Below are 17,013 nucleotides of genomic sequence, written 5' to 3'. Positions count from 1 at the left end.
ATATATATTCCACTGCCACCGTTTTCTAATTTTTCATCAATTGTATCCAGTCTTTAAAAGCCACACACCTAATTTTTAACATATTTGTTATTTTTCAATTATTATACTTGATTTTGCATATTTACATGCACATACACATCCTCCATTTACTGTGTTACTTTCCTAGAATTTCAGGAAGCTGCTCTACTGGTTATGAAATTCACCAAATACACCGAAAATTAGATTAGCACTCACTGTCAAGTTCGTTCGACAGTGGAAGGGGAGATGAACGAGGAGCATTTGAATGCGACACACCATCTGTACCAAAACAGATCAATCATCAGTGCTTGAATACTGTAAAGAAAAGGTGACTACATTTAAATGTAGTCATTTGAAGCCCTCAACAATGCCCCCCGCTGATTAGCACTGATTGGGTGAGACAAACTGTCGCATCGGCGGAACAGGCAATGCGAAGACAAAAACCGCTTCCCAACACGGAGGGTCCTATCAGCAGCTCTGTCCGTACGAATGACGTCGGTGGAAGGTTAATCAGCTGATTCTGAGCGATCAAATGAACCAAAATAATACAGTTTAATCTGTCAAAAGACGTCCAACTCCGCCTGACAGCCGAGGACATTCTGGTCAGACATTGTTGACATGCTTTATTGGGGTAAGCGCACATTGTAACGCCTCCAAGTCGTGCTCATACATGGATTATTTTTGCTAAGTCAGAGGCAAGCCGCGTTACTCGGCTAACGTCGGGCCTGTTTGGCTGCTTTGTTCGCGTTTTGCTGTGGAGACATGTTAGTAACAGCTGTCGCTATGGATCGGAGGACTTCGTTTCAAAGATTTGGTCTTGTTTTGCATTCGAGCCACGCTGCTTGAACGGCCGGACGTAACGAGATAACTGTTAAAGCTAACCGCACAGCTAGCATTAGCATTAGCATTAGCTTGCCGCTTGTATCCACAGCAACAACAGAGAGCGGCTGGTCGAGAGATCAGAGGAAAAAAAGTCGCTTTAAAACAGGGGAGTCAAATTCATTTTAGTTCAAGAGCCACATTCAGCCAGTTTGATTTCAAATGGGTCGAAAAGTAAAATCAGAGCATGATAACCTGTAAGTAATGACAACTCCAAATATTTCCTTTGTTTTAGTGCACAAAAGTGCATTATGAAGCAAACATTTGAGGAATTATGGTGTTTTTACAAAACATCATGAACATTCAGATTTTTTTAAAGAAAAATAAGTTCAATTTCAACAATATTATGCCTCAGTTTATCAGTTAGACATTACAACTTCCGTGTCATAGAGAATCTATGACATGTAGCTACAGTTATCTGGAACTATACACTAGGGTAATTAACTTTTGGATTAAAACCACCAAAATCAGACAAAAATAAAACAGGCAAAATGTTTACAAAAATGAGACACAAAACTCCAAAAGCAAGAAACAAAATGTGATTGAACATGAAACAAAACAAAAAATTAGACAAAAAAAGTTACAGAGCAACAAAAAATTGACAGAAACGACAGAAATGAGTCAGAAAATTACAAAAATGAGACAAAAAAATGACACAAGCAAGAAACAAAATGACCAAAAATAGACAAATAACACAAGCGAGACAAAAAACACAAAATGTCAGGCACAATGCTCAAAGCAATGAATAAAGATAAACGCAAAATTACAAAAAGAAGACAAAAAACACAAGTGCGGCAAAAAGGAAACAAATCATGAGACAAATGACAAAAGTCAGACAAAAAACCCCCCACAAAGTATTACAAAAATGAAACACAAAACGACAGAAGACCAATAAGCTATCTAGTATTTTACTTTATGATCAAAACAACTCGTCATGGTATAGAAATTATTTTCAATTTATAATTTTTTACAAATTTACTATTGTCAGTTAATGTCTTCTGTCATTTTTACACTTTACAAAGTCGTTGGAGCCTCTGAAGGGCCGGTTTTGGCCCACGGTTGTTTGGAATTGGTTCGGGTTATGTGGCATCACTTGTTTTGAAGAATTTCTTTGTCATCTGCAAATTGATTTTAGGTAGGGGGTACAAAAAAAATCGAATAAGTCGTGAATCGGGATTTTTTGTGAAAAAATCTGAGATTTTTTTTTAGGCCATAACAGCTAGCCCTACTGTCTCCTTTTCGTCCTTTAACACACAGGTTTCATCATTTCAGAGGATATGACATCAACTGACATTCATTTCATTCATTTTCTTAACACTTAAAAGTCCTTACCTTAAAGCTTATTGAGTTATGCTATTTATTTTAAATTCAGCTCTGAAAAATCATGTCGACATTTTTCACTAATTCCTGGCATTTTTAGTCAAAATGTATAAAATAAGTATCAAAAAGTAATAAAACGTGAGAGTTACATTTTTTCAGACTCGTTATTAGTAACCAAGGATGCCGATATTTGGAACAGATATAGATTTATAGTAATAGTAAAAATCTTGTCAACTCCAACGCAGAACTTGTTTGAGATGCCTTTTTATTTTAAGTTTAATGAGAACTTCTCAATGTATGTCCTTTAGTGTTGATAGGCTGTTACTTGTGGTGTGTGACCAATCAGAACGCTCAAGGCTACAGAGAGTAGTTGTTGCATCAAAGTTAAAGTGGCACATTTTAAAATAAATGCACTTTATTCGGAATCAGTTGATAAAATAATCATTCTGCTTCTTGGAAAAACTGTTAAATATTCGATCCTGTAATTAGCCCCGGTAATAACTGGTCTATTCCTGAAGAAAACAGTCACTTAGCCACCAAATTTGCTCCTATAAATTCAGAAGTTAGACTGTGTTGTGTTCTATCCTGACATCCAGTTTTATATCGGTTGTAATGTTTCCTGTCTTCTGCTGTCATCATTTTCTGTGTTTTTCTGATGCTTCGAAGCCCACTTGTCAGAGGGTGTGAAGCAGATTTTCCACTTCAGTAGTCACATCACAGTAAAGTCTACAGGCTCCACATTCCAGTTACTTTAAAGCCGAGTGCACGTGGTCTGGCTCTGGGTGCTGACTGTGTGTATTCAACAACCGCGGACAATGTATGGATTCTAGTGGTAGGCTTAGAGAGGGCTGTTTTTACAACCGATGCTTGGACTTTTCATGGCAGAAAGAACACAGGCGCTCTTAATCGCATTAACAATTTAATACAGGGGTGTTAAACATGCGGCCAGTGGGCCAAAACCCGCCCTCCAGAGGGTCCAGTCTGTGGGACGACTTTGTAAATTGTAAAATTACAGAGAAGACATTAACTGACAGTTGTACATTTGTTAAAGTATGAATTTAAAATAATTTGTAGAACATGACAAGTTGTTTTGATCATTAAGTAAAATACTAGATTGTTCCTTTTGTCTTGTTTTTTTGTCTGACTTTTGTTGTTTGTCTCATGTTTATGACGTTTTGTGTTTTTTTTGTCTCACTTGTGTTGTCTTTTTTTTATTGTTTTCTCGTGCCGCCCTTTTTTTTCTCATTTGTGTCATTTATGTAATTTTTTTGTCACATTTTTGTCATTTGTCTTGCCTTTGTCTTTGCATTTTTGTCACTTTATAACTTTTTTTGTCTGTTTGTCTCTTTTGTTTTGTCATTTGTCTCATATTTTATCATTTTGTTTCTCATTTTTGTCATTTTGTGTCTCATTTTTCAAATATTTTGTCTTGTTTTTGCTGTTTTTTGTCTGATTTTTGTTGTTTTGATCGCAAAACACGACTATATTGTTCAGTTCCAGATACCTTTGACTAAATGTTTTCTGTCTTTGTGCACACTCTGTGATCTGGAAGTTGTAATGTGTAAATGATAAACTGAGGCATAATGTTGTTGAAATTGAACTTATTTTTCCTAAGAAATTGCTGATGATGTTTTGTGAAAAGGTCATTTCTTAAATGTGTTCATTTTTGCACTAAAACAAAGGAAAAAATTGGAGTTGTGGTTGTTTATAGATTATTAAGCTGTGATTTTACTTTCCGGCCCACTTAAGATCAAATTGGGCTGAATGTGGCCCCTGAACTAAGATGAGTTTGACACTCCTGCTGTAGTAAAGAGTCACTGTTGTTTCGTTCATCGGCTAAATGGAATCCGTCTGTCCATTATTTTACTCTTTACACCTACGCTTTTTCTGTTACTTGTCAGAATGTCTTCTTTGTAAATGGTCAATAAAAGATGGGAACAAGTGCTTTTAATATTCTTAATGTAATTTAACAGAAAGATGAGCTGTGTTACAGCAAATGGCTTTATCATTTATTGTATTGTAAGTTTTGTAACCTTTAACAAATATCATTTATTTTCTCACCAGACCGACATCATGGACAAAATTTTGGAGGGTCTCGTGAGCTCCGATCACTCAGTTCCCGTGAAGAAAGCCATCGTGAAGAAGGTAGTGGAAGCAGCAGAGAAGGAGGTGACGGAGGAGCAGTGTCAGGCGCTTTTTACCCTCACCACCCGCCTCATCTTGGTTGGTGAAGATGCCTTCCAGAAGCAGATCGGCTTCCAGGTTCTGGAGGCCTATGCGCGCTACCACCGCCCAGAGTTTGAACGTTTCTTCAACAAAGACTTTGTCCTCAGCCTGCTGCAGCAGGGCTATGGGCAGCTGGACCGCAAAGACCCGGCCGTAATAGACTACATTCACTGCTGCCTGCGGCTGCTCATCAGCTGCCCCTCAGTGCTGGAGATCTTCGGTGTGATCCAGGTGGAGGTTCTAAGGATGGTGTGCGAACGTCCTGAGCCTGTTCTCTGTGCCCGTCTGAGCACGCTGCTGTCAGACTTCTTGCAGTGTATCCCCAGGGATAAGTCGGGCGTTTTGTTCTGCCAGCAGCTGGTGAGGACCATCAGCTATTTTCACTGCTTTGCCAACCAGGAGCGGGAGCTGAGAGAGTACGTAGGTCAGGTGACAAAGGTTAGCACGCTGCTGCAGAACATCTGGAAAAGTGAACCAGCCACACTGCTGCCCTCACTGCAAGAGGTTTTCGCCATTATCTCTTCCACAGGTGAGACTCCTCCTCTGGTTTCCGTCCTTAAAAACTGCAGTTTCAAGGAACAAGAACATATCTTATTCTACACTTGAGTCTTAGCTTTCTTTAGTTATTATTGGATACATTTTGAGACCCTGGAAATAGATTTAGATGCCTTAAATAAGCTTCGAATAAGTGAGTTAAAGTTGCTCTATATTCGTGTAAGTTGGCCTACACTACCGTTCCAAAGTTTGAGGTCACCCAGACAATTTCATGCTTTCCATGAAAACTCACACTTTTATTCATGCGCTAACATAATTGCACAAGGGTTTTCTAATCATCAATGAGCCTTTCAACACCATTAGCTAACACAATATAGCATTAGAACACAGTGATGGTTGCTGGAAATGTTCCTCTGTAGCCCTATGGAGATATTCCATTAAAAATCAGCCGTTTCCAGCTAGAATAGTCATTTACCACATTAACAATGTCTAGACTGGATTTCTGATAAATTTAATGTTATCTTTATTGGGGAAAAAAGCCTTTCTTTCAAAAATAAGGATATTTTTTTAAATGACCCCAAACTTTTGAACGGTGGTGTGTATGTGAATTAAAGTTCCTCTAAATGAGTTAAAATTGTTCTATAATAGTGAAAATTCTCTAAAATGACTTGAAGTTGCTCTACAATAGTAAAACCCCTTTATATTAGTTAAAGTTGCTCTAAAAGAGTTAAAGTTGAAATAAACTGCTGTTAAATAGTTTGGGGTCACCCAGACAATTTCATGTTTTCCATGAAAATTCACACTTTTATTCATGTGCTAACATAACTGCACAAGAGTTTTCTAATCATCAATTGGCCTTTCAACACCATTAGCTAACACAATGTAGCATTAGAACACAGTGATGGTTGCTGGAAATGTTCCTCTGTACCTCTATGGAGATATTCATTAAAAATCAGCTGTTTCCAGCTAGAATAGTCATTTACCACATAAACAATGTCTAGAACTGTTTGTATTTAATGTTATCTTCCTGAAAAAAAATGATTTTCTTTCAAAAATAAGGACATTAATAAGTGACTTGAAATTTTTGCACAGGTAGTGTACTTAACTCCTTTTAGACACTGAAATCCACTGATCTGTGGAAAGCTTTTTTCAAGGGCAGATACTGAAAACCACTCGCTGCAAAGATGTGTTTGAGTTGAATGTATTTCAGCTGAACTCAAAGCTGCTTTCAGCGCTTTTTTTGTTGATCTGGTGTGGATATCCTGAGCCCTCTGTGCCGTGTTACGAGTGACTGAACTGTACAGCAGCACAAAATAAACCAACAGCAGGCCAGTATTTGCCACTCTGACACCATGTGTCAGTGGGTGCTGTGAGCAGAGCTGCTTTGGCTCCATTGTTTGCCCTGTTCTGTTTTACATTATCTATTTGACATCACTCAAGTAAACTGCACTTCTAAAGCGCTGCTGGTGAATCCCGCTCAGACAAATCAGCAGATGCACACTCCTTTTCACAGTATGCTATAAAACTGTGATGTTTTGACAATTTTGATGACTGATATCCTCAGTTTGTGATAGTTTTCCCAGTCAATTATAACACAAGTAGCTTTTGTGTACACGTACGCCTAAAATTTTCACACATGTACAGTCCACATTTACTGTCAGCTGGAACACAAAGAAAGGCAGTCGTTCTACCTTCATTTTTTTCAGACCCCTCCTTCGACCCTTCCATCGCGCTGGCCAGCCTCGTCCAGCATATCCCCGTCCAGATGATCACAGTGCTCATCAAGAGTCTCACCACGGACCAGAACGTCAGAGACGCCAGCATGACGAAAGCACTGTGCAGGTGACTTTACACTCTGTCATCTGAGGGAAAAGGTTGAGCCACAATGTTTGAAACCCAGATCATGATAGACAACTAAATGTCTTTTCTTTCCATGTTTGCCGTATTTATAAAATCTGAACACATACTCTACACATAGAATGCCAGAGTGTGTAAAGCAGTAATCAAAGCAAAGGGTGGCTACTTTGAAGAATCTAAAATATAAAACATGTTTTGACTAATTTCTTACTTTTTTGTTTACTACATAATTCCATATGTGTTCATTCATAGTTTTGATGCCTTCAGTGAGAATCTCCAATGTACTGTAGATCTATTAAACGGCACCATCATTATATTTTTTTAATTTTTAACCCCTAACATCGATCTTTTCTCTCTGTTTAGGATGATTGACTGGCTCTCCTGGCCTTTAGCCCATCACGTTGATACCTGGGTCATCGCTCTGCTGAAAGGACTGGCAGCAGTTCAGAAGTTCACCATCCTCATAGATGTCACTCTGTTGAAAATTGAACTGGTATGTAATGAGAATCCTCATTTTAGTGTATTATAGACCTGTGGAATGACGTTACACAGTAATTGTATCCTCTTTTAAAGCTGCACAGATCTTAAACAAACCCTAAGCACTTCCAGGGCGTCTTTTCTTCAGTCTAAACAGAGCAACTATGACTAAAAGTAGAGATAACTCATGATTGTCTTCTGTGGTATGACAGTTTTAATGCCATAAATGATAAAAAAAAAAGGGAAAACATATTGTTCTGATAAAATTTAAAAAAAAGAAACCATTCTGTTCAACATTTTCCTAGTGCCTACAGGTGTAAAAAATGAAGACTCCACATACTATAGATAGTTTCCATTTATAGATTGTCTCCACACTTGTTTGCTATCTGTTTTGTGTAAACAGTCTGAAGTTCAGGTTCAAGAATGTCAAGAAGCACACCAATTTTCCAGTTAATTTTTTCACACAAGACATGTAAAATCAAGCAATTTCTATAAAATATCACAATTTATGTTTAAAGTCTCATCCCAACTGAACCACACACCACAGATGAGTAGTTCACGAGCATTTTGAAAGTTGAAAATCTGCCACTTCTCTCTGATGAATGATAAACAACAGCTGTGAAAACCTGGTGATGGATTTCGATGTTAAGAGGATTAATGCTGGGCTGTGTGTCAGTTTTTCTGAAAAATAGTTATTTCAGGGCTGGTAATCAAAAATTGACTTGTTTTTCTTGGGAATATTTTATTTTTCATATTTTCCATTTCAACAAAACATACACAGAATACAGAATACCCCCACTTCCCTTACATCCACAAACTAAAAGAGTAGCTAACTCAAAAGGAGTAGGTAATAGTCAAAGTAATGGAAAAAATAAGGCTATAAATAATAAAGTAAATAATACTGATTTATCCAGGCTTATATGTATCAATTTGGTGTTGTTTTTATAAATGTCTTGATAAAGGTGTTGCCAAAGTGTCCTCGTAGGTCAAGTAGGGCTGTCAGATCTTCAGAAAAGTGTTGTATGTCATCTTTTTGAGTGGGATGCAGCCGTTCATTTCCGTTAACCATCTAGCGATGGGGAGGTAGGGGTCAGACTTCCATATCTCCGTTATACACTTCTTCTGGGAGTTCTTAAAATGTACTTTAATGATTCTACAGTTCCCCCAGTACACAAATTTATGGGTCCAATGGGAAAGGAGCTCCTACATTTTTTGTCACAATGTCACTGAAGTCGCACCAAAAAAACACTAAGCTCCGTACATGACCAGGTGCAATGAAAACATGAGCCCTAAAGCATGTCTGATAGCTGAGGTTTGACTTGTTTAACCCTCGTGTTGTCCTTACCAAAAAATGTTGTTGTCTTGTCTGAAAAAAGTCCAAAAATTCTGAAAACAATTCCCCAAATTTATAAAAACTTGCAAAATCTTCAGGAAGAAAATTCCTGAAAAGTTTCCCTCAAAAGTTTTTTTTTTTAAAATAAAAAATCCCCAAATTTGACAGCAAAATTCACTGGATTTTGGTTGATTTTTTTTTCTGAATGTTTTTAAACATTTTTTAGATTTGTTTTTTCCCCAAAAAAATGTTCAAAAATTTCCTAAAAAAAATTTAGAAAATGTGGATGTTTTCACTGTGAAAATATCTATATTTTTTCCACATTTTCAAAACTTTAAAACGGGTCAATTTGACCCGAAGGACAAGAAGAGGGTTAAATAGATGTATCCACAATATAACCCTTTTTTTTCCTGATCCAAAGGTCTTCAGTCGTCTGTGGTATCCCATTGTGCGGCAGGGAGCGCTAGCCGTTCTCTCCCATATGCTGCTGAGTTTCCAGCACTCTCCTGAGGCCTTCCATTTGGTAAGGGATCTCCTGTCTCCTCACAGCCCATTTCCCTCTCATGTGGCCACTCTATTGGTTTTCTCGTTTTTGTCTCTTCTGGCTTAAATTACTTCAAAGCTGCGCAGACTTCTTTTCCCAGAACCACAGTCTCGGCAAACACTCTCACTAATGACGTGTGAAACGCTTAAATGCTGAGCAATAGCCCTTGAATTGGCCAATTTCATGAGACTCTAAAAACACGAACAGTCTTAAAAATACTCAGCAAATGAGACTGAACCCTTTGTGGGGCCCCTGATGTGCAGCCACAGTGTATTAAACATTTTTCTTTTCTTGTTATCTCCCTCTGTCTCAGGTTGTTCCACATGTAGTGCATCTGGTCCAGTCCTTAAGGACAGATGGTCTCCTCACCAGTAAAGCTTTCTTACTGCAGTTCACTGAGCTCATACACTGCATGATGTACCAGTACTCTGGCTTCCCTGACCTCTATGACCACATACTGGAGGCCGTCAAGGTAAAAGATCGGCAACACCTTTTACTATACATATGCTGTACGTACACTACTGTTCCAAAGTTTGAGGTAACCTACTCAATTTCATGTTTTCTATGAAAACTCACACTTTTGTTCATGTACTAACAAACTGTTCAAGGGTTTTCTAATCATCAATCAGCCTTTCATCACCATTAGCTAACACAATGTAGCATTAGAACACAGGAGTGATGGTTCCAGCTAGAATAGTCATTTACCACATTAACAATGTCTACACTGTATTTCTGATTCATTTAATGTTATCTTCATTGAAAAATTACAACTTTTCTTTCAAAAATAAGGACATTTCTAAGTGACCCCAAACTTTTGAATAGTAATGTAGATATTTTAAAAATGTCACTTGCATGTTTTATTTGTTTAGGTCATCAGGAATTACACTTTTTCCAGTGCATAAGTTAGACTTGCTGTAATTTTACTTAATTTATATGTTAATTATTCCACCCTCTCTTCTCAGGATCTCCCAAAACCTGCAGAAGAGAAAATCAAGCTGGTGTTGAATCAAAGTGCCTGGACGTCTCAGTCCAACTCCTTTGCCTCCGGTCTGCAGAGGCAAGCTGGGAAATCTGAGACGGGCAAGACCGGCCTGGTCAACCTTGGCAACACCTGCTACATGAACAGCATCATCCAGACGCTCTTCATGGCCACTGAGTGAGTAATTTACACACACATACGATGAACAAGATCCTCTGTTGCTGCATTTTTCTGCTTTTTTTTTTTAAATCACAAGAATTAAACATGAACTTTTCCCCTCAGTTTCAGGAGACATGTTTTGTCATTAAATCTAAATGGATCCAACACCCTCATGAAGAAACTTCAGCTCCTCTTTGCTTTTCTTGCACACACTCAGGTCAGTGTTTTTTGGTGTAGTGAGTAATACGGTGTAGTGTTACAGGTGAATTACAACAGTGGATGACAGTGTCTCTCTGTGTCCTACAGAGGGCAGCATACGCTCCCAGAAACTTCTTGGAAGCATCTCGGCCTCCCTGGTTTAATATGGGTTCTCAGCAGGACTGTTCTGAGTACCTCAGGTTTCTTCTCGACAGGTACTGTAGACCTGCAGCTCTGTCATAATAAGGTTGTGTCAAGCTAGAGAGTACTTTTCACTAAACTAACTTGTGCTTCCTGGCGTCCTCTGTTCTCTCTTCCTGACAATCATTCCGTCTTTGCTGCCATGTGGAATCTTCCAATTACTTAAATACACCTCTGGGAAGAAAGAACGCTTTGGAAAGAGGTTAAAGAGGAAACACAGCTGTTTCATGTGTGGAAATCTTTTATCAAGTGGCTTGAGATATACATATGTATACAGTTGAAACCAGAAGTTTACATGTACCTCATTAAAAGACATACCGGGCTTTGCAAAAGTTCTGTTACACGGTTTCATGATCTTTAGAGACGTTTACATGTCGGAGTGAAAAATTCCATTAAATAAACTGAAAGTTCTACCTTATAGGCAGGTGTCCTTAATACAATTTTTTTCTCCGGTGAAGTTGTATCAAGATGGAAGTCAAAAGAGTTGAGATATCTGCTCTTCTTCGTGCTGGCCACAACAAGTCTGACAGAGCCAAGCAGCTGAACATCAGCCGGATGACCGTCCACAGAGTCGCGGAGAGGCTCAAGAATGGTGAAGATCTTTCAGTGATCTTTCAAGAAAGGTGAAGACCTGAAAGATCTTCACCATTCTTTAGCCTCTCCGCGACTCTGTGGACGGTCATCCGGCTGCTGTTCAGCACAAAGGAGAGCAGATATCTCAACTGTTTTGACTTCCATCTTGATACCACTTCACCGGAGAAAAAAATTTGTATTAAGGACACCTGCCTATAAGGTAGAACTTTCAGTTTATTTAATGGAATTTTTCACTCCGACATGTAAACGTCTCTAAAGATCATGAAACCGAGTGTAACAGAACTTTTGCAAAGCCCGGTATATCCTTTTTTCTCACTCTATGACATTAAATCAGACTAAGCGTTTCCTGTTTTAGGTCAGTTAGGATTACCTAAATTATTTCCATTCACTGAATACCAAAATAACGAGAGAGGGAATTTTTTGGAGAATTTTTTCATAGTCAGAAATTTACATACTCTAAGATTACTGTCTTCATCGGCAACATTTGTGCTAAATGGAGGCACATCTGTGGATTTATTTGAAGGCACATCTCAAAAACACGACATGAAAAGCACCCTGTGTGTTTTTCTGTCATGCTGCATGGTTTAAAAAAAAATGTTTGTCCATCATTTGCGCATCACTGAATGCAGAATGAAAAAAAAGTTGTTGTTGTGAACATATTGAATATAAACCGGTGTGAGTGTTAAATAATGTTACTTATGAAGAGAAACTAAAGCTGTGGTACAACCTGTCACAGCTGCAGCATAAACAGTGTTTTCTCCTCATGTTGCCTGTGCCTTTCTCCTGATCTCAAGGTTACACGAAGAGGAGAAAACCCTTCAGGTCCTGGAATCGGCTAAGCCAAACGTTTCCTCCCTGGTTGACAGCAGCAGCAGCAATGACACAACAGGTGCAGCGTCTGCAGAGGAACAGGAAGAGTCACATCTGACTGCAGCAGAACCCAAAGCTGACGGCAGGACTTTGATAGAAAGGACGTTTGGTGGGAAACTGATCACAGGCATTCGCTGTATGCAGTGTAACTGCATCTCTGAGAAAGAAGAGCCTTTTACAGACCTCTCTTTGGCCTTTTGTCCATCTGCCATCCCTCAGGAAAGCCCTCAGACCCAGGGGCCCTCCGAGGAACCCAAAGTTCTCTGTCAGGGATCTGTCAATGGCGGCAGCGAACTTCCGGAGCCAGGCTCGGCCAAAGCTCCGGCTAGCAGCGTCAGTTTTGTGCCAGTGACAAATGAGCCTCCTCTTTCTGTGCCTGACCTGGTGAACTATTTTCTGGCTCCAGAGATCCTTGATGAAGACAACGCCTATTTCTGCGAGAAGTGTAGCTCCCTCCAGCGCGCAGAGAAGACCATGAAAGTGGTGTCAGCGCCCGAGTACCTGATCCTCACCCTGCTGCGATTCGCGTACGATGCCAAATGCCATATCCGCAGGAAGATTCTGGACAACGTCACCATCCCGCCTCTCATGAGACTTCCTGTACATGCCTCTACATCGCCTGCACAGTGCTCCTCTTCTACCTCTTCTCCCCTGCAAGTGGATTCCCCCGACAGCAGCGAGAATCTGGCCAAGAAGCTCAAACCATCGCAAAGAGACGAGGAGGAAGAGGAGAAGGCGAGGATAGATGGAGTGGAGGAGATAAGCAGGCTGGGAGAGATGCCAGTCCAGTCAGTGCCCTACGTCCTCAGCTCAGTGGTCATGCATTCCGGTGTGTCATCTGAGAGCGGCCACTACTACTCTTATGGTCGTAACATCAACGGAGCAGATGGAACGCAGCATCCAGCCAATCACTTCGCCATCAAGGAGGAGACGGGGAGCGGCCAGGCCGAGTGTAGCCTCTCCACCTGCTCGGCTCTCTCAGTTCCACCTGAACACAGCGACAAACTACCAAACAGTGGGCAGGAGGCGAAGGATTGGCTGCTGTTCAATGACAGCAGAGTGACATTCACATCTTTCCAATCAGTGCAGAACATTACGAATCGCTTCCCCAAGGACACAGCTTATGTGCTGATGTACAGGAAGCAGGAGCAACCTGGGCAGAACTTAAATGGGGGGCTAATGGCAAATGGAGTGAGACTGAGTGCTGAGCCTCCCCTGCAAAAAGAACTACTGGATGCTATTATCAAAGACAACAAGCTGTATTTACAGGTAAGTGTGGCTGAATACTAGCAAGCATTTAATCTGCTGCTTAGCAGTTCAGAGGGTATTTAGGTGGAAACACTGTGTCTATTACCTCCGACCCTCCTGAGTGTGAGGTTGTTATGAAAGTCAAAGATTCACTCAGGTGGAGAGAAGACAGACGGCACTTTAACAGATAACTCAGAGGCGCAGAATATGTTTTTTTAAACTGCACTTGAAGCCAAAGCTGAGCTGTCCTGCTAGAAGACATGAGGTGTAATTTCATGAGTCACTGAGCTGTGCTGTGTTGACATTCCACTTGTATAGGTAAGTAAAGTAAACCTCCTCTAGAGGGCGCTGTAATAATATGAAGTGATGCCATTGATGCACTGTCAGATAGATAGATAGATGCTTTATTAATCCTGAGGTAAATCCCAGTATTCAGCGGCGTACATACAAAAACCACATTAACATTAAAGGTTACTTGCTCTACAATATTATAAGCAAAACACTCCTAGTTTTAAAAAAGTTGGGGTCACTTAGAAATGCCCTTTTTTTTAGACAGACTTCTAGAGAGGCAGACAGGAAAGTAGGGAGAAGACCTGCAGTAAAGGACCCTGAGCTGGAATCAAACCCAGGCCGCTGTGTTGGATACTATAGCCTCTGTTCATGGGTCACCCGTTGTTATTGTTTTAAATGGCTATTTTAGCTGGAAATGGCTGATTTTTAATGGAATATCTCCATAGGGGTACAGAGGAACATTTCCAGCAACCATCACTCCTGTGTTCTAATGCTACATTGTGTTAGCTAATGCTGTTGAAAGGCTCACTGATGATTAGAAAAGCCTTGTGCAGTTATGCTAGCACATGAATAAAAGTGAGTTTTCATGGAAAACATGACATTGCCTGGGTGAGCCCATACTTTTGAATGGTGGTGTAGACAGATACTTGATTAATCCTGAGGGAAATTCAAGTACTCAGCAGCTTACATACAACAAAACAAAAGACAAAAAAGGCAGGTTAGTAACCAGGTTAGCATTAACATTAAAGGTTAGTATTTATTCACAAGTCTTTTTGCAAGCAAAACACTTGTAATTTTAAAATCTTTAGATATACTACATGTATTCAAAGTCAATATACAGTATTTACACATTTCAAGGTTCAGTGATATAAAGTGAGTGAAAGTAATCTGAGCAGCATTTGTTTCTAAATCAGCTCTGCAGTACAGCATAGTTTATGCTGAGGCTTGAGTCCTTTTTGTACTAAAAATAATCTAACTTGGAAACATTTTTCTTTCCTCCGTACCGTCAATAGGAGCAGGAGCTGAACGCTCGGACCCAGGCTCTTCAGGCTCCTTCGTCCTCCTGCTCCTTCAGGCCCAACGGTTCAGATGACAACAACCCACCGGGGAGCTGTGGCCCATCTGGTGGAGGAGGAGGGGGCGGCGGCTTCAACACCATTAGCAGACTGGTTTTCTGAAGAAGAACTGAAGTGCTGCAGGAAACCAGGACAAACTGGCTCAGAGGGAGTCCTGGACAGGAACCTGAACTGTCACATTGTGTACAGAATATAATTTCCTGGAAAGAGCACTGACATGATCTAAGGACACGCAGAGTATCGCCACTGGCTCTTCTCCTCCATTTCATTTTCTTTTGTCTTTAAGTTTGGACTGCGATAGGTTTTGCAAGTCATCCTGTGGTGTTTTCTTTATTTATTTTGATCCTTTTTGTCATCTCTGCATTGTAATCTTTCAGTAATCCTCTAAATTTCCAAACCTGAGCTGGTTAATGTTCATTGATTCAATTCTATTCTCTGAGAAATATGGCAAATTATTATTTCAGAAATAATCTTCTAATAAACTTTTACAGTGATGAATTTGTCAAACCGGTTAAATCCAGCATATTTCTGGCTTGTTGAGTGTTTATAACACCTCATACGCAGGTAAACACACACACCTACGAATGTTCACTTCGAAAGAATTCATCTGTAAGATAAACAGACTTTTTTTGATTGCCATCCATCTGAACACACAACTTTGTTTACTCCTCTGATTTGCATGCAGCTTTTCTTCATAAGCTGTGGAGTTTGATTTTCAGGATGTTTGGATCTTGTTGATGCGTGTTTTGTTGTTTTATAGGTTTCATATCACATGCAATAAATGTACATATGACCTAAAACAATACCACCTCTGAATATTTACAGAGTACAAAATATACATCTCTGGAAATCAAAACTGTAAATTGGAAATTTCCAAGATCAGCTTCTAGAATATTTGAAGCTGTAAAGCAAGGGTGTCAAACATGTGGCCTGTGGGCCAAAACCGGCCCTCCAGATGGCGCAATCTTGGCCCGTTTGACAACTTTGTAAAATGTAAAAATTACAGAGAAGACATTAACTGCAAGTTGTAAATTTGTAAAACTAAAAATTTAGAATAATTTCTCGACCATGACGTTGTTTTGATCATAAAGTAAAATGTCTGATTGTTCTTTTGTCATTCGTGTCATCTTTTTGTCATTTTGTTTCTCATTCTTGTCATTTTGTGTTTTGCTTTATTGGTTGTTTTGTGTGTCGTTTTTTTGGTTGTGTGTTTTTTTTGTGTTTCGCTTGTGTTGTCTATTTTTTTGTCTCATTTGTGTCCATTTTTTGTTGCTTTGTAACATTTTCATCAATTTTTTTAATCTCGTTTCGTATCTTTGTCTCATTTTTGTAATATTTTGTTTTGTTTTTAAAAAAAAAGTTATATAAAAAAAGACAAAAACAACAAAAACTTACACAAATGGCAAAACAAGACAAAAAATTATTAAAGTGAGAAAGCAAGACAAAACAAAGCGCAAGCAACAAAAAACTCAAAATGACACAACAAAACAAAGCAAAACACAAAATGACAAAATTAAGACAAAAACAAGTGACACAAAAAGGAAACAGAACATGACAATGACAAAAAAGGACAAAACACAAAAACGAAACAAAATGTTACAAAAACGAGAAACAAAATGACAAGAACAATGAGCAATCCAGTATTTTACTGTATGATCAAAACAACTTGTCAGGGTCTAAATTTAAATAATTTAAAATTTATATTTTTACAAATTTACAGTTTGCACTTAATGTCTTCTGTGTAATTTTTTCACTTTACTGCGGGCCGGATTGGACCCTCTGGAATGCTGGTTTTGGCCCGCGGGCCGCATCTTTGACACCCCTGGAATAGACCAACAGTACATCATCTGCCTTCTTTGCAGTATGCACAGACCTCGTTATCACCAGTGGCAGTTTTCTGCTGGCAGCTAGCTCAAAGTGTGGGAACATGGATTTTAAACTACAGATAAAATGTTTTTTAAATAATTAAATGATGAATGATGGCAAATTAATTTCAGCAGATTATTCAGACTGTAACCCTCATAGCACCAGTCAAAGGCATGAAAATATGCATGTAAGTGTCTTTATTGATTTAGAAAGCAGAACAGCACATTGTTTCAATTCAGCAGAACAAACAAGCATATATCCCTTTATTTGCCTGGGTTGCAAAATTTTTTGCACAAATGGAAGTAAGTATAGAAACAAAAGTCACTGAAAAGGGAACTGGGAAATCTCATGCAGTCACTTGTTGTCCCCCAAGGCATGGGAC

The 17,013-nt window shown here is 39.3% G+C and overlaps 1 protein-coding gene across 1 annotated transcript; it reads left to right on the top strand.

The window, feature by feature from the left end:
* The first annotated feature begins 484 nt into the window (after positions 1-484).
* usp38 (ubiquitin specific peptidase 38) lies at positions 485-15,272 on the top strand. The gene is made up of 11 exons (XM_022209880.2): positions 485-649; positions 4,282-4,972; positions 6,645-6,780; positions 7,159-7,288; positions 9,027-9,128; positions 9,463-9,621; positions 10,112-10,305; positions 10,411-10,504; positions 10,594-10,700; positions 12,075-13,419; positions 14,703-15,272. The coding sequence occupies exons 2-11, from the start codon at positions 4,291-4,293 to the stop codon at positions 14,865-14,867; spliced, it is 3,114 nt and encodes a 1,037-aa protein (XP_022065572.2). The 5' UTR covers positions 485-649; positions 4,282-4,290; the 3' UTR covers positions 14,868-15,272.
* Positions 15,273-17,013: the final 1,741 nt, after the last annotated feature.

This window comes from Acanthochromis polyacanthus, chromosome 3, assembly GCF_021347895.1.
Source record: "Acanthochromis polyacanthus isolate Apoly-LR-REF ecotype Palm Island chromosome 3, KAUST_Apoly_ChrSc, whole genome shotgun sequence".
In the NCBI taxonomy this organism is placed as follows: domain Eukaryota; kingdom Metazoa; phylum Chordata; class Actinopteri; family Pomacentridae; genus Acanthochromis; species Acanthochromis polyacanthus.
Note: the sequence above shows the minus strand (reverse complement) of the source record. Positions and strands in the feature narration are given on the sequence as shown.